At 38.6% G+C, this 20,529-nt stretch overlaps 1 protein-coding gene across 2 annotated transcripts in view; it reads left to right on the top strand.

The window, feature by feature from the left end:
• Positions 1–20,529, top strand: part of DLG5 (discs large MAGUK scaffold protein 5) — a 120,394-nt gene that overhangs the window by 88,869 nt on the left and 10,996 nt on the right. The window contains exons 13-26 of one of the 2 annotated variants that reach the window (XM_080403208.1): positions 1,323–1,450; positions 2,129–2,304; positions 2,822–2,925; positions 3,657–3,749; positions 4,664–5,683; positions 8,250–8,388; positions 10,511–10,658; positions 11,164–11,285; positions 12,328–12,417; positions 13,688–13,856; positions 17,694–17,856; positions 18,783–18,916; positions 19,527–19,691; positions 20,076–20,259. In XM_080403208.1, the coding sequence (XP_080259334.1) occupies positions 1,323–1,450; positions 2,129–2,304; positions 2,822–2,925; positions 3,657–3,749; positions 4,664–5,683; positions 8,250–8,388; positions 10,511–10,658; positions 11,164–11,285; positions 12,328–12,417; positions 13,688–13,856; positions 17,694–17,856; positions 18,783–18,916; positions 19,527–19,691; positions 20,076–20,259 (2,835 nt within the window). The remainder of the gene's footprint in view (positions 1–1,322; positions 1,451–2,128; positions 2,305–2,821; positions 2,926–3,656; positions 3,750–4,663; positions 5,684–8,249; positions 8,389–10,510; positions 10,659–11,163; positions 11,286–12,327; positions 12,418–13,687; positions 13,857–17,693; positions 17,857–18,782; positions 18,917–19,526; positions 19,692–20,075; positions 20,260–20,529) is intronic. The other variant, XM_080403209.1, reaches the window with a different exon arrangement.

Below are 20,529 nucleotides of genomic sequence, written 5' to 3'. Positions count from 1 at the left end.
GAAAATATATATAATTTATAGGAAAATCCCTGCTGACCTACCAGCATTTGAATTCCAGGATGGAGATTATAGAGTTGAATACATTTAAATCCTTTTATTTTTGCTTCAGCTTCACCTGTCTGCTTAAACTAATGTCCTACATAATCACTCGGCTCAAAACTGAGAGGAGTAATATTTGCTTTTCAGCTCTGAGGCTGTGCAATGTTGCTGTGATCTCTACTTGATCCTTATATTATGGCAGCCCTGTGATTTCCCTATGAACTTTTTTTCTTATGTAGAACATTTGGAAGATTCATAAGGATTTCAGTATATTTTTGGCAGGTTTAGCTCAATTTAATTTCTGGTAAATATTCGTATTTTTGTGTGTCTTTTCTTTGGCTTTTATCAGATGTCTTTTGCACTCCCTGAAGACATTATGCGCTTCTGATTTTAAGGGGATTAGCCATCAAACCATGTCTGGAACCATGCCTTACATATCTGATTTAAGAAGCTCAGTTTAATTTTTTGCATGTTAGATTTTAAATTTCAAATATCATCTCCCTTCAGTATGCTGAGGTGGTTGGCCCAGTTGATTCCAAGTAGAGTTCTCTAATTTATATAAGTGTACTATTTAACACTGAAAATAGCAACAATAATAAATCAGTTTGTGATCGGGTGGTCCTAGTTTGTTTTCTTTAACCATTTTTTTTCTCAATTAAAATTTCCTTTTTTGGTTCAATGCCTGATTTCTAAAATGTTTATCACTTTTTCACATGGAGCGTGATCTATTTTGGGGCAGGGTTGGTAGAACATCGTCTCTAATCTGTATTTAAGCAATAATCCCGTGTAACGTTAGAGCTTTCTCTCCTGTGTACTTCTGGTCCGTAGCCATATCAAAGCGCATGTCTTTCTGCTCTCATCACTGAGGCACAATACTGTTGCTTTACCTTATTTTTTCCCCCAAGTAACACCCATTCTTGGGAAAGATGTCCTTGTTCTATCATTACACATGCAGCATCATACCTTAAAATAGGTTATATGTGTGTGAATGTGCTTTCTCGCATGCTTTCTTCTGCTTTCCTCTTCCTCTTTGGTGAAGTTCCCCTTCTGCATTATTTCAGCCTTAGTCTGAAGAGAGAAGGATTGTTCTAGGGGCCAAGGTTGCCTAATAACTAGTTGAGTTGGGAGCTTATTTATTGAAGTACAAAATACAAAACTTGTCTAGAACAAGTACCCTGTAAATGCAAGTGCATAGTTCAAACATGCAGTAATGCCTCTTGCTAACAGACAGTAGCACAATGGTTGCCAGTGCAATTGAGTCACTTGTTAATAATATTTATTAGGAGGATATGGACTTGAAAGCACTTGGGTTTGATGTGGCAGAAGGCGTGAATGAACCATACCTCCCTGGAGACTGCGGGATCTTTGTTACCAAAGTGGACAAAGGAAGTATCGCTGACGGTCGGTTAAGGTAGGGTTTGGCGCTTGGAGATAAGTGTGTTTTGATGATCAGAATAAACTAAATATAAGCATATTGTAAATTGTTTTCAGTTTTTCCCATTTTTCAAAGTTCTTTTTTATCGTTGGTGATGTGTATATTACTAATGTTGGTTTGGAAATCTGAGAAGACTGATGTATAAAAGTGTTACGGAAATCAAACACTGTTTGACTCATCCCTTAAAACTCACCAGGATTTGAAATGTTCTTTTGTTTCTGTGTCTTACGTACTCCATTTATTATCTCCTCAAACTTTGATCTGTTTATTTAAATGTTGGGAAAGATGTGAAGATGAGCTATTGAGAGAGGGCAAGGGGAGAGCGGAGAAAGGAATAATGTGAAATCTGCTCCTGTTCTTAGTGTCAGTAGAAGGTTTTTAGTAACTCTCCTCTCTCCTAAGAATTGCTTTTAAATAAAGAGCGGTCATTAGTGATTTGAGGATATACTTTTGCTAGTGAAGTGCATACTGGAAGTTCTGCTTTTCATGTAGCTGCTATTTAATTCTTCTTCGGGAACAGAGAACTCCAGATAATTAAGGATTAGCGTATTGAGATCAGCTCTGTTGCATCCCTTTGCATTAATGTTATTCGTGTGCTGCATCCAGCAAAGTATGCTTATAACACTGACCTGCTTGCTTCTGTTCATCTACCAGAGTGAATGATTGGTTGCTGAAGATAAATGATGTGGATCTTACTAATAAGGATAAAAAGCAAGTTATAAAAGCTGTTTTAAATGGAGGTGGTGTTATTAACATGGTGGTTCGAAGAAGGAAATCCTTAGGTGGGCGAGTGATAACACCTCTTCACATCAATGTTTCTGGACATAAAGGTAATGGCTATAAAGGGCATAGGTAAATGGTACAAGTTTGTTCAGCCAAAAATGGCTTGACATAAAGGTACACATTCTGAGCCTCTGCTTAGATCCCACTGAAACTGTTACTTCCTCCTAGATGGGGATTTTCTTTAATTGTTTTTAGCAAACAAAGACTGAATGTTGATGATAGCTTTATTCTTTAAGTACATGTTTTCTTTTTTGTTCTTGGGTGGGGTTGGTTGGTTTATTAGCTGCCTGTCTGTAGTGTTACTGGGAGTGAAAGCAAGACTATTAAACCCATCAGTCACCCCAGCTTTGTATGATGTTATTAAATTTTGGGATACCCCAATCCTTGTTTTCCCCTCACTGTGTTCTTACTTCTCTAATAGGATTTTCAAAACCTGAAACTCATTTGGTTTGGTAGTAATATCTATTTTACATGTAGGCAGGTCAGACATGCTGTTTGAGCAAGGTATTTGAGTTGCAGGAATGTTTTTTTTTTAATTTGGTTTTTTTTTTTTTTTCACTTTAGATAGTGGGGTCAGTCTAGAAAATGGAGTATTTGTTGCTGCTGTTGTGCCCGGAAGCCCAGCTGCCAAAGAGGGTTCCCTTACTGTGGGAGATAGAATAATTGCTGTAAGTTTTAAAAATACATTCTCCTTTCTTATTTTTTTTACTTATTTTGAAGTGTTATCACTGATGCTACTCTTTAAAGTGCCAAACTTTCCAAATGAACTTTTGCTTTCACTGTGTTATTCCCTTTTTGTGTAGGCACTGAATATTTATTATGAATTAATGTGTTTGTAGGCTGAGTGATTAATATAATTTTCAGGTTATTTGCTACACCTAGTTCATATGAGATTTTTTGACAGAGACAATGACTTATATACATTTAGCTTATATATAATGATACTTGTGATTTTTTTTTTATACTGACTAGGAAAGATCAGTTCCAAAAAGACATCCCTTGGTCAGATGAAAGGTTTCTCATCTTTTAAATTACAGTATCACAGATACCATCCTTTTCCAGGGGGAAGATTTTCCCCATGTGCATTTGCAGCCTTAAATTACTTGTCTGATGGATGAACTCCGCTGAAACGAAATGGAAGGTGGTGACTGTGGATGTACAAATGCATAGAGGCTAATGTAGTGAAACAAGTGGTGTTACGCTGTATCTCTAGGAGGAATAGCAAAATTGTAGTTAGGAGGCTTGTTTTTTTTTAGTGGAGAATGGAAAAAGACAGGACAAGGTCAACCAGTCTTCAGTCATGTATACATATAAAACTAGTGTTTTCCCTGTCTCAGAGATGCTACCCTACCTGCGACCTTTGATTTACGGATGTCTGTTGTGGTTTTTTTGTTTGTAGATCAATGGCATTACACTAGATAATAAGTCACTTACTGAATGTGAAGCTTTGCTACGAAACTGTAGGGATTCCCTTACCCTGTCACTGATGAAGGTGAGTAGGAGAAGCTACATTTGCAGGATTTTGTTGAACTTACACAGGATTATTTTAGTTATTCAGGGAAAAGTATATGAAAAAATTAATATATCATGTGGGAAAGTCTGCTAAAAGTAAGACCATCTGGATGCATTTCATGGTGCACTCGCTCAACAGTTATTTCCAAAGTAAGGCTATTGTGCCATATGGTAGGAAATGAAACTTATTTATTGCTCCTACTTCTTGCCTATTTGTTTGCTGGTCACATGAAATGACTCGTAGCACAATTGCTTCTTTCTTCTTGGTTTCTGCTTCAGAGCTGCAGCAGTTTTGTACATGAAAGAGACACTGCCTCCTGACCACAGAAAGGTTTGCTTTTAGTCAGGAGGGAGCTGTGCAGAAAACTGAACTCTGGCTGTCATGAGGATTAAGTACAAGGCTTTCTTTTTCAGGCTTATCGCCACAAAAATATTACTAAGTTTTGCTTATTGAGTTGAGAATCCCATTATGCTGGGCCTGTTACCTGGGCTTTGTGAGTGATAATTCCACCTCCAGAGAGCTTGGGGTTTTAAGAAAGTAAAAAGATGAAAAGTTTGAGGGGAAGTAGGCAATGTAAGATGACTTATTAGCATCACTTCACAGAGGTATAAGTAGAATGCAGCTCCCTTCCCTGTCAGTTCAGTGCTTTTGCCACCATGCGGAGTTGCCCTTGTGGAATTGTTCTGAAAATATTTTAAAAATTTTGTAGCTTCATTTTATCTGATGTTCTGTGCTTTGAATCTATAAAATTTGATTAAAACTTTTGCGGCTGTAACTATACGTGTTCTTGGTATATATTCAGGTATAGGTAGGTGAAGGAGAGTGGAATAGGCTTGATACTAAACAGAAATCAGCCATAATAATAAGGTGATCACATGTGGTTTTTGTTTTAGGTTTTTCCTCAGAGTTCATCTTGGAGTGGCCAAAATATATTTGAAAATCTGAAGGATTCAGAAAAAATATCAAACTGTAGGGTTCACGCATCAGAGCTACAAGCCCAAAATAAAAGAAATCTGAAACTCAACAGCTCAACCCAGACTGACATTTTCAATCCAGACATCCTGGATGGCAAGAAGGACCAGAGTGATCAGGGCAGCGGTGCGTTTTGCGATCACAAACCTTTCCCTAATAACACATTGCGAGTAGACTCTCGTAGGAACACAGTGCACAGTTGCCACAGTAATTCAGAACACAGTCTCAGCTCCTTCAGCCCAGAGACGTACGGGGACCAAGGCTATGGGGCTGTTGACTTGGACAACAGGAGGCTGCCTTTCGAACCTGCGGGAGCTGACTGTATGGTGGTTGAGACCGCGTTTGACAAAGGACATGGAACTAAGCATAGTGGTGGTACCTGGCCAAAAGTCATGGTTAACATCTCGGCGACGGAAACAGAAAAGTTCTCTGTGTACAAAAAGCCAAAACAAAGGAAATCTATCTTTGACCCTGATACTTTCAAAAGACCACCAACTCCTCCCAAACTGGAGTATCTTTCCCCCAATCAGGTGACAGGCCATTCACCTCAGCCGTCAAAAGCTGAAGTGGCTTCAACTCCTCCAACTCCTCCTAAGAGAAGTGACTCGATCAAATTTAAGCATAAACAGCAGGCAAGCTCTGCATCAGAGTCTACAGTAACAACTGGATCACCGCCCACCAGCCCAGCCACTGCCCAGGCTCCGGCGTCCTTGGCACTTAAACAGGACTCTGCTACTCTCAAGGGGCGCAGCAGGAATGCCGGGCATTATTATCGGGAGGAGGGAATTGACTGCACTCATCTCTCTTCAAGGAAATCCTGTGAAGACGACATTGGTTTTCAAAGAGTTGAAGAGCCAGAGATTAAAAGACCAAGGCCAAAATCAGCTCCTGCCCTGAGGCATAAAATGACCCCTATGCCCATTCCTAATCCCACACTTCAGGTAGAAGCTTGGTATATTGAAGCACAAAACTAGAAACCTTAATGTGCATTTTCAGTGTGGTTTTGGGTGGTCAGTTCCTGTAACAGGAGAACCATAGCCCATTCAAAAAATCCAGGTCCCCCGAGAAGCTGCCCTGGACGCAGCTGGCACTTTGCAGTGTCGCAAAATCCAAAACCAGTCGATGGAGCTGTGGTGTTTAACAGGCAGCAGTGGCTGCCGGACAGAACAGTGGGGTTCTGCTTAGCAGCTGCATCTTGGTTTAATGCTGCCTGTTGGAAGATCTGGGCTCTTTCTTGTATGTTTTTGACAACTGAAAAAAAAATTCAATAAAAACGCAGAGGCAGTTTTAGAGAAGCTGAGAATAGGGCCTCTTAACTTTTACAGAAGTTAGATTGGTTGCCCAGCTCACCGTACGGATTAACGGAAGAAGGCATGCCATTCCCAGTGTTGGGGTTTGTAAGCCTTTCTGTGTTTCCAAATCATGTTGTAAATCTAATCTAGAAATCATAGAGCGTGAGGCACCTTACACTGTCAAGATGGATTGTTTATGAGAAGATGGTTTAATAATACCGTTTGAAATGAGAGTATAATTTGTTAGAATAAACCCTGCCGTGGAGGTTGTGGGTCATGTTTTACCAGAGTACACAGAAAAAAACCCCATTATGCGATCTAGGAAAAACCTGTTTAGATGACCACATTATATAAGGTGGCATAACGAATAATACAGTTTCATATTCACTGCCTCAGCTTTGCTCAGGTGGTAGGTACAGATATTTTATTCTGCCCAATTACAATCAGAATTTTCAAAAAGCATTATTTTTGCTTGTATATAATCACAGCATAGTGACTTAAAATGTCATATTCTTTGCCTGTACTTGTTTGTACCTGGATATTCCCATCCTCTTCACTTCAAGGTTAAGCTACTGAACACCTTTGAAGGCGAGATGGTTGCGTATGTAGAATATCAAGTTGATCTCTCAGCACCGATAGTCCCCATGCTTTGTTGTAGTGTGCTGTGGTGAGCGTATACGCTGTCCTTGTTATAACTGTAGTAATATTCTTGTAGGGAGTGAGGAGTTTCCAGCCGTAACAAGGACACATGTAGGTGGGGGCTTATACATAAGGAATTTATTATCTGGAATAGACAGGTATTTTTGTCACTCACTGTCTAGGAGACCAGAAAGGATAGACAAGGACAGCTTAAAATTGTTTTACATGCGGCCCAAGTGATATTGCTGATATCATGTGGTTTGAGACGAAGAAGAACATTGTATAATACAATTATGAAGTCTTGGGTTTTGAGGTTACTTGATGTATTAGTTTATTTACATTCTTAGGGTTAAATTAGGACTAGGTTCTGTGATTTGCTTCTAGATTCTGTGATTCTCTTTTCGTTTTTTTTCTCCCTTTAATTTCTCCCCCATCCTTCCAGAAAATAGGCAGAGCTTTGTAACTCTGAAGTTGTTGACTGGAGAGCAGATATGGTATCGTGCCTCAAAATGTGGACACCATTCACTCTAGAAATTTCTTTCTGATGGAATTGTCTGTGTGCATTACGACTACGTCAGGTTGTGTGACATTAGTGTCCAGTCTGCATGTTTTCATGACTGAAGCAGCATTTATAATAATAAAAATGCATATATAGAACATGCAGTGTAGTTTAATTTGTAGCCATATTGGGCGTTATCCATTTCCTTAGTTGTGTATACACACAGTTGAGTTTGTGTACTTTGATAAGTTGATAAGTTTAACAGAACTTTAATTCCTGAGTGGCAGGTGGTACAATTACTGATACACCCATGTTAGCAATCAAGTATTGGTTCTAAGAACCTCTACGTTTTAGTCTTTGTGCTCTCAGGAGCTCTTCCTTTAATTAAAATGCTGCTATCATAAAAACTGTAAGTACCTTTTCGGTAATTATTTATCACTTACGACATTCTTCAATCTCATTTTTTTTTGTGTTGTATGTCTCACACGCGTACACTCTGCATACTGCGCCCTGAACTGGCAGCTCTCTGACATCGCTGGGTGTCTGAGCTCTTCTCATGTTTCTTAACTCACCAGCATCTGCTTGTTATGCACAAAACAGAAGTTGTGGTGGTTCCAAACCTGAATTTTTCTGTTGAAGAGAGGTTGCTCCACACATATCTGAAAATACAGGCTCAGAGGAAAACATTTTCTGGCTTTTTAGCCTGGTCTTCTTCAGGAAACACGGAAACACTTGCAATAGCGACTGAAATAACAGTTGAAATGTCCTGTGAAAGCAGTATTTTAGAGGAGAAACGTAACTAAATGCTGGGTGTTTTATTGTGTAGGAAAGTGTATCAGTTAAGTTGCAAACATTGGCCGAAAAAGATTACAAAAAAATAAAAAGGACTAACAGAGCAGGATGGAGGAAGAAGGAGTAGAAGTGAATAGTATCACTGAAAGACGAAGGTGTAACAAGCACGTTCTGCAACAGATGCTAGGAAGTTCAAAGTTGCTTACTGCCTACAAAGTCTAGCTATTTTACTTTTTGTCTGCTGAATCCCCAACTTTCTGTAATCAAGTTTCTATGTTTTTATAGGTGCAGAAGTATGCTCCAGCGAGTGAGGAGCATCTGTCCCCAGAGCTGCAGGAATGGGCACCCTATTCCCCGAAACGGTCTGCTAGGCACAGCGATGGCTTTGTGCCTGCCACCTTGTACGCTGGCGGCATGTCAGCAGGTGAGTGACAGCACCCCTAGTTACTTTCGAGGAATTCCCCAAGGAATTTGTCCGTATTGGACAATATTAGGGGTTGGTCGTGAGAAAGCGCAGAACAAACATGACTCACACAACATATTTCTGTGGTCTGTTGTAATCTGACCATGGTCTGCCTAGCTTTTGGACTGTGAAGAAGTGAAACCTGTTTAAGAACCATTCAGGGAACTGAGCAGCTCCTGGCTGAAAGATTTGTTTCATCAGTTTCTATGTGGCAGAGTATTGAAGACTTTAGTGGTAGACAAGGTGTAGCCTGCCCGTTAGGGAGACAAGTAAGATTTCCAATATTTTTGAAAGTGGACAGTAAATGGAGGTGTCTCAAGCTTTAGCCTCTCCGTTTCTAAAATACCTCCAAGGAAAATGATCTGGTGTTCAGAAAGTGCAACACATTAAGTTCTGCCTATTGGAATCAAATACGTGGAGTATCTCCAGTTGAGTGCCCAAACTGGTTGTGATCTTCGTCTAAGTTAAAGGTTAAATGCTAGTGTGTTTGAGACACCGCACTGCTGAAGAGGGGACTTGCTAGCAGCTCACACAATCAATATAATCAGGTAGAACAGGAGCGAGTTAGCGTGTTGTCTCAGTTGATCAAACACTAGTTGGTATTGAAGTTCACGTTAGCAAGAATTTAAATTGGCACTGAGTAAATGGAGTGCTTCAGGAGCTAATTAGGGTGTTGTATGCTAGTTGCTTTGAACTAGTGAAGAAGCATTTGGTCAACTTGTTGCCAGATGGATTGTTCAGTCCCTAGCTACCTTCAGCAGCTGCATAGGAAACTTGATTTTCAAATCAAGACAGTATTGATTTTTATGAGTTACCCTCAAATCTTTGGAAAGCCCCAAACTCCTGCACATTCTAGAAATCATGGAAGACTTTCTCCTTACTGGAGACCAGGGAGGAGGTAATGATTTGTCTGTCTGGAACAAGAGACAGCTTCAAACCCTGTTGTCCTAATCAGTTTCCAGAATGTAAAGATGTGCTCAAGAGTAGCTCAGATCAAAGAAGCTTTGGCTCGTCTTTGATTTCTTTTACTCTTTTCTCTCTCTTTTTCTCTCTTTTATTGATAGCATTAAAAGTTTTAAAAGGTATCATTTCTGACTAAAAGCTTTATCTTATCTTGATACCTTTGCATAATAAACCCAGTCAAGTCAAACCTGCATTAGACAATATGGTTCTTTGTCTGGAACTGTGAACAAGTTTTTGCTGTTGTATTCTGACAACTCATTTAAGAGGAAATTGGCAAGACAGAATTTGATTGAGTACTGAAGGATGAGTGTACTTAAAAGAACAGATTGAGTAACAAGTTTCATAAATAAATATCAAAATACTATAATTTGAAGTCATAGGACACACTAGAAGTGGGAGTCTTTGAGGCAACAGAAGAGGAAGAAGAGTCATTTTAGCTGCAGTCAGTTCCAATACCAGATAAAAACTTGCGTTCCTGTCAGATGACTGTTCAGGGAGAATTGCAGAATTTTTGTTGCTGGATGAAAAGGTTTGATACTTGAAACCAGAGAAGATCTTTTAGTTACTACTGCATATTAAAATGATATATTGTGTAGAGGAATGAAGCTGGGTTAATTAGCATTGATAATATACAACTGGGGAGTGGGTTGGCTGATGTAGATAAAGTGCGGGTGTGGCTGCTTCTGTTAAGTGGTTGGGCAGCCGAGGAAGAGAGGGGAGGAAGAAGCAGAGAGAAGAGAGAACGCATGCCCTGGGTGAGGAGAGACTAGGAGAAGGCAGCGGAGGGACTGGCATGAAGAGTATGTTGGTATGTGGTGGTAAAAGACCTTGTTGCAGCTGGCTAGTTTGGAGAGTGCTGAGACAATACTGTGAATGATTTCATTTCTGGTAATATAATCTGCTTTATTACTGACTCATTACAAAATTATAAACCAGTTTTAAAAAATGCATGTACTACTTAAAAGGTGTCACAGTGCTTAATAATGTATTTGTCTGTATGCTAATAATTCTTATTTATCATACATGCAAAGGTTATAATAAATTATTATATAAATGTTTAAATATATTTGAAATCTGTAGCTTATAGGCTAATGATAAAATGTGGTTTTGTCATCTTAAGCAGGTACGGTACCGAGAAGCTTAGCACCATGCCCTGCAGTAACTGCTGTCATGAGAAACCCAATTTATACCGCCTGGAGCCACAGAGTTCACACCAGCAATTGCCCATCAGTTGCTAGCCAAATATGCCATCAGCATCTGCATCCCAGGTGTTTTGAGATTTAGATCTCCTTAAATTTCTGTTTTCATTAGGGTGAAATTGCTTCTAGTAGATGCTTTATACCGTGCAGAGTGAAACACGCTGCTGTTGTGTGTTATTTTGACTCAGGGTTGTCAAAACCATTATTGCACATAAATGATGTGCCAGTTGCTTTCATGTCTTTCAGCACGTGATGGATTAGGTTTCCCTCTGCTCCACAGGCAGAGGAGTAAAGAATTTCTTGTAAAAGAATATTTTTTTTATGAACTTGTGTAGTGTTTTTTCTTGTCCTTGCCAAAACAGATAAAGCCTTCCCCTTTTTCTGTAGTGCCTTAGGCTGTTTTTCTTCTGACTTCTCTTAATTCATAAATGATGGGACAGTGGGGAAGCGGGAGGGAGAGGAGCATTCATTTTATTCAGAGATAACCAAAATTTTTTGTTGACCAGTTTGCTGTTTGCTGAGGTGCTATGCCCAGTTCTAACTGCTGCCCTACTCTCCTTTTCTTTGGATGTAGTTCCCAGCATCAAGGTCGCCTGAGTTTGGACCTAAGTCATAAACACTCCAATGACTACTCTGAAAATGCACGTACAAGAGCATCCCATGGCTCAAATTCATTACCATCCAGTGCTAGACTTGGTAACTAGCTTTTCTGATTTATTTCCTGTGTGGCTCCTATCTATTGGAGACGAAGAATAAATGGAAAATTCTTTAAGTACATGCATTATGGGATTATCATAGCTAGCACAGCCTAAGTGCTTCCTGTGTTCCTTTGCTTCATTTTTTATTTTTGGGTTTAGGACTAAAGGTATTCCCTGAATGTAGCTGTGTTTAATTCATTCTTCACAGTCTTTCTTAAAATGCTCTGTGTGCGTGAGTGATTCTCCTTTCTGTCCCTGTTACTGTTTGGAAGTACCTTTATAAAGGTGGGAGGCCCAGCCAAAGTATTTTTGAGGTTCAGTGAGGTGGAGAAAAGAAGAGAAAAGAAGAGAGCGCCCAGAACAAAAAATCAAGGGTGACTAATGGCCTAATGTAAATCGTAGTATCGGAAGATAAGTTACACTTATGTTTGCTTGAGTGAGATGTAAGATTTTTTTGTGCCTATCTTAAGAATACCAAAGCAAATGCATGCTTTGGAGCAATGACATTTTAACATTTTAGAAGTTTTAAAACTTCTAATTATGTAGTAACTTCTTCGTGCATGTTTGTGTTCCTGTGTTCCATCAATGGTTGGCAGTTGCATCTGAATAGAACATGGCAGCTTTGTAACCACAGCACAGTCTGCAACCAGTGTTAAAAAGTTAAGTATTCATCCAAGCAGAATGTGATCAGAATATTTTAATTGCCTTTTGGAAAGCCCCATGGATTCTTAGTAAACAACAGAGATGTTAGATTCTTGCTTGAACTTCAACTTAAATTTCATTTGGTTGAAAAATATCCAAAATGTTTTTTATGCAAAAATGACCAGTGCATATAGACTGTATGGCTGTATTGTGCTCTGTTCATACGAATCAAGAAATATGATTCACACAATATATATAAAGGTAATCACCAAGGCTTGTGCACAAATTCAGAGGCCATTTTAATGCTCGTTGAAGAAGTAGAGTCTAAAGGTACTACTTTTCTTCAATGTAGTTGCTTTTTATTTTTTCATTGTTATGTTTTCTTCTTTTAAAAATAGGTTCTTCAAGTAACTTGCAATACAGAACAGAACGAATTAAGATCCCTTTAACACCAAGATATCCAAGGTCCATGATGGGCTCTGACAGAGGTGAACTATTTCATAAGTAATTTTGGTTGTACTGTTTTCAGTATTGGCAATCCAAAGCCTTTGCAGTTGTTCAATCAGGTTGCTCCAAAATTCTCAAAGTGACAGTTTTATTAAGGTTGCAAAATTTGCAAGTTTGCCACAGAAAGGTAAAAAAGAAAGAAACTTTCTAATGGAGGTCGATTTTGCTGTTAATTGACTCTAGGAAGTGGCAAACTAAGTAAAACTGCACAAAAAGAGTAAGAATAAACATTGTACGTGTTTTACAGTTGTAGTTTTCTTCCAGAGCGATGTCTTCAAAGTTTCGACAGTGAAGTGACCAGCATTATTTTTTTTCATTCTTTGAGTACATTATTTTGCATATTGTTACTTGATTGTAAATTATGTTTTGAAATGCAGTGTAAAATTTTAGTACTTCATTCAAAATTGCTTGGTGGAGGATATTTAAAGACATGATACGAATGTCAGCTGCAGCGCTGGAGAGCTGTGAGATTCAGAGTTTGATGACAATAAACGGCAACAATTCACTGCCATTATTGCTCAAGTGTTCTATAGCCTTAATGGGTTGTATGCAGTGGTTTTCCTAATGGGGCAAGTGCAGTTCTTACAAAGGGCTTTCATCTGTTGTTAGTAATTTGAGATTTCTTTTCTAGAATTTTTTCAAAGGAAGCATACGGAATGTTTCTGTTAGGGCACTTGTTCAGTAAATTACTCAGGGAGGGTACAACTAGGGAAGAGATGCAAAAGAAGTCATGTCAAGCATGTTTTGAATTGCAGAGCTTTCCTGTCTCTGGGTATGATTCGTGCTGGGGTTTTGCTGGGGTTTTACGGTGTTTCATAATGTGTCTCCAACCCAAAGGAAAGGGCTATACATAAATATTTTATTTGAAAGTAAACCTACATATTGTTTTTTATTTTACTTCTCCTTTCCCGTTTTTTATTATTTTTCATTAACTTTGCATTGCTAAGTGTTTTCAGACATGCATATGGTGTAGCTTGTCTGTAGCATCCTCTCCTTGTTGAGAATGGCAGTAGTTGTATGCACCCTTACAGAAGACAGATTTGACATAGAGTCATTAAGGGCGGTAAGTTTGCACTGTCTGAAATGAGTTACCTGGTCTCCCTACACCCTGTACGTGGTTAATAGAGTGCTAGTGAACAGTCGGTCCTCTTCCTTGTCTCAGATGGGTTTGGTGTCTTTCACTATGTCTGTGTAGCTCTCCAGACTATGACAGGTGCAGGACACTGAAACTCAGCTGTTGATTTTCCATAGGCTCCTTGTCACACTCTGAATGTAGCAGTCCCAGCTTGATAACTCCTCCACAGTCACCTCTCAACTTGGAAACATCTTCCTTCGCCAGCAGCCAGTCTCAGAACTCCCTTTCTACATTACCCAGGATTTCCATTAGCCCTGTGTCTATTGGAGAACGTAGAAAAGATAGGTAAGGTCCCCACGTTACTTGTTTTTGATACAAATGTGTCTGAGGAAAGTTTGTACATTTGTTTATTAGGCTGAAGGAATGTGAACATTTAATTTAAATGACAAATACATAGGCGCCGAGGTGCGTCTCGGGTCCTGTTACTTGATGCTTTTATCTTCTTTGCAAAGTATGTAAGAGATCTTTGTGTGGATTTTTTCTTCAAAACTGAAGAGTAGATTCTGGAGTTTAGAAACTTAAGCAATTTCATAAGGATTGATTTTATTTCTTCCATGTTAGATTAATATCTGCACCAAGTAAGAGCATTCTAAATTGGAATACACCCCTTCAGCTGAACTACCTCAGATGCTTGTTTCTGCTAGGCTCATTCTGTACTCGGGAAAAATAAAATGAAGACCTGGTAGCATCTGATAGCTAAATATCAGGTGCCTTAGTGTTGTAGAATACGTGCTCTAACCACTGTGCCTTGATTCAATTTAGCCAGATAACATGAAAAATTGAGAGCATAACTGGGCCAAAACGTGTGCCCCATATGTACAGATGCAATTTCACTACTGTGACTGATCCCTTTGGCTGTACCTGGACCGCTGCTAGCCATAGCGTTAAGTGTATGTGTAGCTGCTTGCAGAGTTTGAACCTGATTTGACAGTATTCTTAAAAACATGAGCTTTGTGTTTTAACAATTTTCTACGTCTCCTGAAGAAAATTTTCAAGACATGTTGCTTATGGTATCAGTCTTGGACATATGATTTAATTTTGTCATGATCTGGCTAGACTGACCATGTGCAAAAGTTTGCATGAGTTCAGAGCACTGAACAGTTCAGACACAAATCTGAAGCAGGTTTTTATTTACAGTAAGGCAGCTGAGTGCCATTCTGGCAGCGTAAAGGAGCTATAATGTGTTGGAATAGATTCATTGATGTGGACTTGAAGACCCCTTTGTATTGCTTGATTTCTGTAAAAGGACTGACCATAAAAAATGTGATAAAGTAATAAGCATGTTCTGTATTCTAAGTTTTCTGGTAGTAATAAAAAGTTATTCATAAAATGTTATATGAAACTTTTTTCTCATTTGAAGAATTGGTAACTAAGTTATTGTAGTGACTTTAGAACTGATATTGTGTACAAAGGACAGTGTAATTTTGGAAGGGAATGTAAAGAGGTTTTTGTGAATTTTCATTCTTACTTCAGTGTGACTTTTGTACTACGTGTACTCGATTTGTGTTCTCGTGTGAATGTTCCTCTAATGTCACTTGCAAATTCAAAGTCAAAATTTCTTTTCTCTTTCACATGACTAAAGATATGTAATGTGCAACTGAAAAAGCTATGGTTTTGACACCCCTATAACTTTGTACCGCTGAGCACGGGATACGTGCTCTTATCTCTGGGAAATAACAATTCCTGTTAATGTTGATCAGGCGATCGAAGTGCAGTCAGGTTCCAGCCCCTTTGCTCTTGCTGTGCACGTTTAAACCATAGTCTGAGCTGACTTTCTACAAATAATATCATTTTAAGTTGGTTTTGGGGTTGTTCTTTTTTTAAATTTTAAAAGCAAACCAAAAAATTAACACACAGAAAGAGTTCTTAATTTAGGAAAGTAGCTACTTTAAGTCTATCTTAAAAAAACGTTTCAAGATGCCTATACAGCATTTTAAAAGGTGATTTGGTCTTATAATTGTTTCTCACAAAATACAAGTAAATCTCTTGGCCTTTCCCCAGATAAAAAATATACAGATAAAAAAAAATAAAAATCAATGTTTCTGTTTGTTCTGTTGATTTGAATTGAAATGAAAATTAAAAGTTCTGATCAATTAAGGCTTTTTTCTAATGAGTGTTTAGTGATTCTGGCAGGCAGTCTGAATTTTATAGAAGAGTGTGCTTCACTTGATTTTAATAACACTGCTTATCAAGTAAGACACCTTTTTAATGTTATCATTCTTTTATTATTGTTTCTCTACTACATGCATTGCTAGTTATCTTTGATTTAGTAATTATTAGAGTTCTAAGATACGATCCTGTGCAATTTCTGTGAGTTTGATTCTGTCCTATTCCAATCCAAAACAAACAAACCAAATTTTAAAATGCATGTGGTGGATGGAAAAGCAGAAAGACACAATAAATAAAGTTCAGAAAGATGTAATTCTAGTTTTTAATGAGGTAGTATGCCTGGATAGATTCTGTGATATTAAGAAGTCTCATGGTTTACATGCTCATATTGAGTAAAAAAAATAAAAATGAAAAAAACTTAATTAATTGCAATTTTGTGGGAGCTAGCACAGTTTAGTTAAGATACGCTTCATACAGAAAATTTGGGCTTCAGTTTGTTTGCTGGTAGTAAACCTATCTTACCTTCATTACATGGATAGACAAGCTCCGAGGGCATTACCTTGAACAGTGCTGGTGATGGTATAAGGTTACTGGGTTCCAGCGGTGTATTCGTATCAGCAACCAGTTTTTATCTTTTATGCATTAGTAAGCTGACAAACTATTATGCCTCTGCTGCAGACGGCTACCAAATAGTTACCTTCAAAGACCATGGCAATAAGCATCATTTATGAAACGATGTCCTCTTCCCTGTGCCCCCAGCCTCAAATTCTGCTCTTTCCAAAACTACCTTTCCTCAGCCTGGCGGACATGAGTAGCAGCGAGTGAAGTCTGGGTAACTCAAACCAGCACAATTAAAATTGTGTCAGCAGCTGGCACAGTTTAGAGAATGTCTATATGATATAATGAAGTGTTAAGAAAGAAAACATGGAAATTAACACTTGTCAAATGTAGTATCATGCTACTAAAATAAAAAATACAGCACACCAGGTACCCAAGTTATTTCATTTAGAATGAGCTCAACCGTTTATATCTGCCTTGGCTGTGTAGACATTATGATGTTTGTAGTTACATCAACCTTTCTAGGAGGCTGTTTGTTTGTACACACCGTGATGGGGCCGGTACAGGTGGTTCCACCCGAACTGTGGCGGGAGGAGAGGGGAAGGTATCAGAGTTTTCTTTGGTGTAAGCCGTTCTCTTGCTATACTTACTAGTGTTTTACTACTGTGTGTCTTTTTCTAAGTGTTCTTTTCTTCTCAAATTTTCTACGTCTTTCAGATATCTGTTCCGTAATAGGTCTTTTCTGAGAATGCCTGTGGCTCCTAGGCCTAGGTTCTCATCACTAAGGAGTTTGAGGTTGGCCTGATATAAGGTTGTCCTTCTTGAGCAGTATTGCGCACTTTGTGCTATTTTACATGTTTGGATAATTGCCCTGAGGAGAATTTGCATGGTAATTGTAATGCTACCATGCAAGCCGCTTTCTTAATGGCTTGAGTTTGCAACTGCTTAATTTTCATTACTAATTTATGTTTCCCTGCATAAAAATATGGAATCTGGTAATTGTGCATTGCTGTCCTTTGGTTTACCACCTTATTATTTACGATGTTTATTTTCACCAGCAATAAAGACTCCCGGCATTTTGATGTGTAACATACCTTTCTAGAATATGGTTTGTAAACGACATATTATATACAGCGGTTTAATTACTTTTATATAATATGTATCTGGAAGCTTCTTTCCTACCAACTTCACCACCATACTATTTATAATTCATATTTACCATAATGTTTCAGAGCTGTCATGTACCTGGTAAACATTTACTTCTGCCACTGTACGTTGCATGGTGTTGGAGGAATGCATTTAAGACAGCTGATAGTAAATTTTTTTTAAAGTAACTGTTTAAACCGATTTTATTACTACAGCTCAGACAGACATAAAGTATTGCATGTAACTTTGACATTGTGATGGTTCAAGTGCAATTTTTTCCAAATCAGTTTTAACTATCTCCTCTAAAAGGCCCTACATGGAAGAGCCACGTCATGTTAAAGTGCAGAAGGGTTCTGAGCCACTAGGGATTTCCATTGTGAGCGGAGAAAATGGTGGAATATTTGTCTCTAAAGTAACAGGTGGGAGCATTGCCCATCAAGCTGGCCTTGAGTATGGTGATCAGTTACTAGAGGTAATTGTTTGCTTACTATTCCTATGGCTTAATGAATCAGTTCATATGACTCCAGCTGTAACTACCTTCCCCAAAAGAGTATCTTGTGAAAGTTCGTGTGCCGTGAGCTGTAGCAAAGGGTACTCTCCACTGTAATATTCCAGTAACTGGTTGTTGTGACTCGTTGTCAAGCTTTATCATAAAATGCTGTCTTTTGATGGTAGATCTGCATTGCATCTTGCATAGATACAATTAACTTTTAAGCTGGCTAGTTACGGTGCTTAAAACAAATATAGCCCCAGCACCGTACTCTGCCTGACAAGGTGAGTGGTTCAGGCAGCTGGCTTGTACCGAGTTCCATGCTGCTGTTGGCGTGCCATAGCCTTGCCTGAGATACTTGGTTTGACAAATACTCAAGTAGGCTTTAGATTAGCTACAGTCATGGTTTTGCCTACAGCGTTAGACAAACGTGTGGAGGAGCATTTTATGAAGTACAGAGCTGCTTTGTAAATGTTAGATCCGATCATGCTTGTGTATGTTAAAGCATCTTCTTTCCCACAGTGTGTGGATGATATTACAACAGACCTGAATGGATCGTGGATCTGAATTTATCTTTAAATCCTGAATTTATTCAGATCAGTGATGTGATCCAATTTGTATTTAACCAGTGGTATGACATTGTAATATAGCTTAGAACACATATGTCTTTCAACAGTAAAAAGATTTTTAAACTCATGGTCAGGTTACCAAATACTGTAAAACTACAGTGATTCCTTCCAAGCAGTAAACCCCTAGGAATCATTGTATAGCAGCATTTCCATCCTCCTGCTTACCCCAGTGGAAAGAGGTTAGCATATAGACATTAAATTAATTAGGAGACTGAAAGAATGATTTTGCTAGTTTCCATCTGAAAACTTGACATCCTGGTTTGTGCTTTTTTTCCATAGTTTAATGGAATAAATTTGAGAAATGCTACAGAGCAACAGGCTCGACTAATCATTGGACAGCAGTGCGACACCATTACTATTCTGGCTCAGTATAACCCTCATATGTATCAGCTTGGCAATCATTCACGGTCAAGGTAAGGCAGGCCAGACTTTGAGAAAACTACTCTCTGGTCCATGGAGTTATCTGGCTAATTGATGATACCTGTACAGGGGATGTGTTTGCAGACATTGCATTTTTGCTGATGAGAAGTGTGATTGCTTAGACAAGTAATGTGCGAATACGTCCCTGTCAAAAAGAAAAGAAAAATGCTTGATGCACCTGCTATATTTTCTGGTTTTATTTGGGCATAATCCTTACATACATTAAACTAAAACCAAAGCTGACTTCTTCCTAGGATTATGGGTGTCTAGTATGTCAGATGGATTTTAAAATTTTAATAATTGGAGTTTCCAGAAACTAATCAGAGAATGTGTATGACCTAGTGAAATTATCCATCCTATTTTGATATATGGTCATGCTTTGAGACTGAGCTTTATTTTTTTCTTAGACTTATGGTAAACATACGTTATTTGGCATGCTGGTTTGGGTTTGGGTTTTTTTTTTTGTTTCTTGTTGTGTTTTTTTTTTTTTTTTTCTATTTTGATTTATGGCCAAATCAAAAACTTTGTCTGCATGGAAAATGTTTGGCATTGGTGAAACACTAACCCACCAGTCTTCTGTTCTTCTTTTTTTCTCTCTCTTAGTTCTCGCCTAGAACCTGTGAGTAATCATTCCACCCCTCAAGGCAGTGGAGCTGCAACCCCTGACAATCATTCCATAATTGATACTGTGAGTGAACAGGATGAAGGAACAATGACACCCCCATCCAAACAAACCACACCAACCACAAGTCCCCGGAATTCCTTAAGGTAGAGAGTAAAATTTTTGCCCAAACAACAAAAAAAAATTGGTTAGGATGGATGTGAAGGGTATTAAAATACAAAGTGTACTTCTGTGAATGTGATGTCTGGGTGAAATAAGTCAGCAGACAAGTTAAGTGCACCCCAGGGTAAAAGAACATTTTTTCAGGCTGATTTTGAAAGGGTTTGCAAGGAGTGGAGAAAGTTTTCTACAAGATTGGTTTACTTAAGAAGGTCTGCAAGGAACACTGTATTTGTCTCATAAGACTGTATCTGTAGGTGATCTACTTTAAATAATAATTTGGTAAATATATATTCTTCAGTTGGCTAGCTGACTGTATGTAATGCAAGTTTTTAAACTGAAGTACATGTGTTCTTTATCCCTGTCAAAAGGGGCCCTGTGGACACAAACAAAAGGACGCCTGAACCTAGAAGTGTTGTTGTTAAAAAATCCCAAGTTGATCTTGGGATCCAGATATGTGGTGGGAACCTGTATGGAATATTCGTCTCAGACGTAGATGATGATAGCCCAGCAAAAGGACCTGATGGACTAGTCTTGGGTGACATGATACTTGAGGTAAGCTATTAAAAAAAGCCTGCAGCATACTGACAACATTTTTAGGGTGGTATAAAGAGGGAGTTGTACAAAGAATCATGCTGTCTTGCAATGGGAGATGTTCTGTGCATCTTGAGTTCCTGCTACAAAAGCTGGGTAAGGATGGTGAGAATGCATAACCTTCATTCTGGCAGTGACACACGAAGAGCTGGATGATGTGGACCTGGAGAACTACCACTGCTGAAGGCACTAGTTGCCCACGGGTTTGAAGGACTAATGTATGCCCACTGG

This window comes from Falco punctatus (assembly GCF_963210335.1).
Source record: "Falco punctatus genome assembly, chromosome: 9".
Taxonomy (NCBI): domain Eukaryota; kingdom Metazoa; phylum Chordata; class Aves; order Falconiformes; family Falconidae; genus Falco; species Falco punctatus.
The sequence above is the reverse complement of the archived record's forward strand: the minus strand, read 5'-3'. Positions and strand labels throughout refer to the sequence as shown.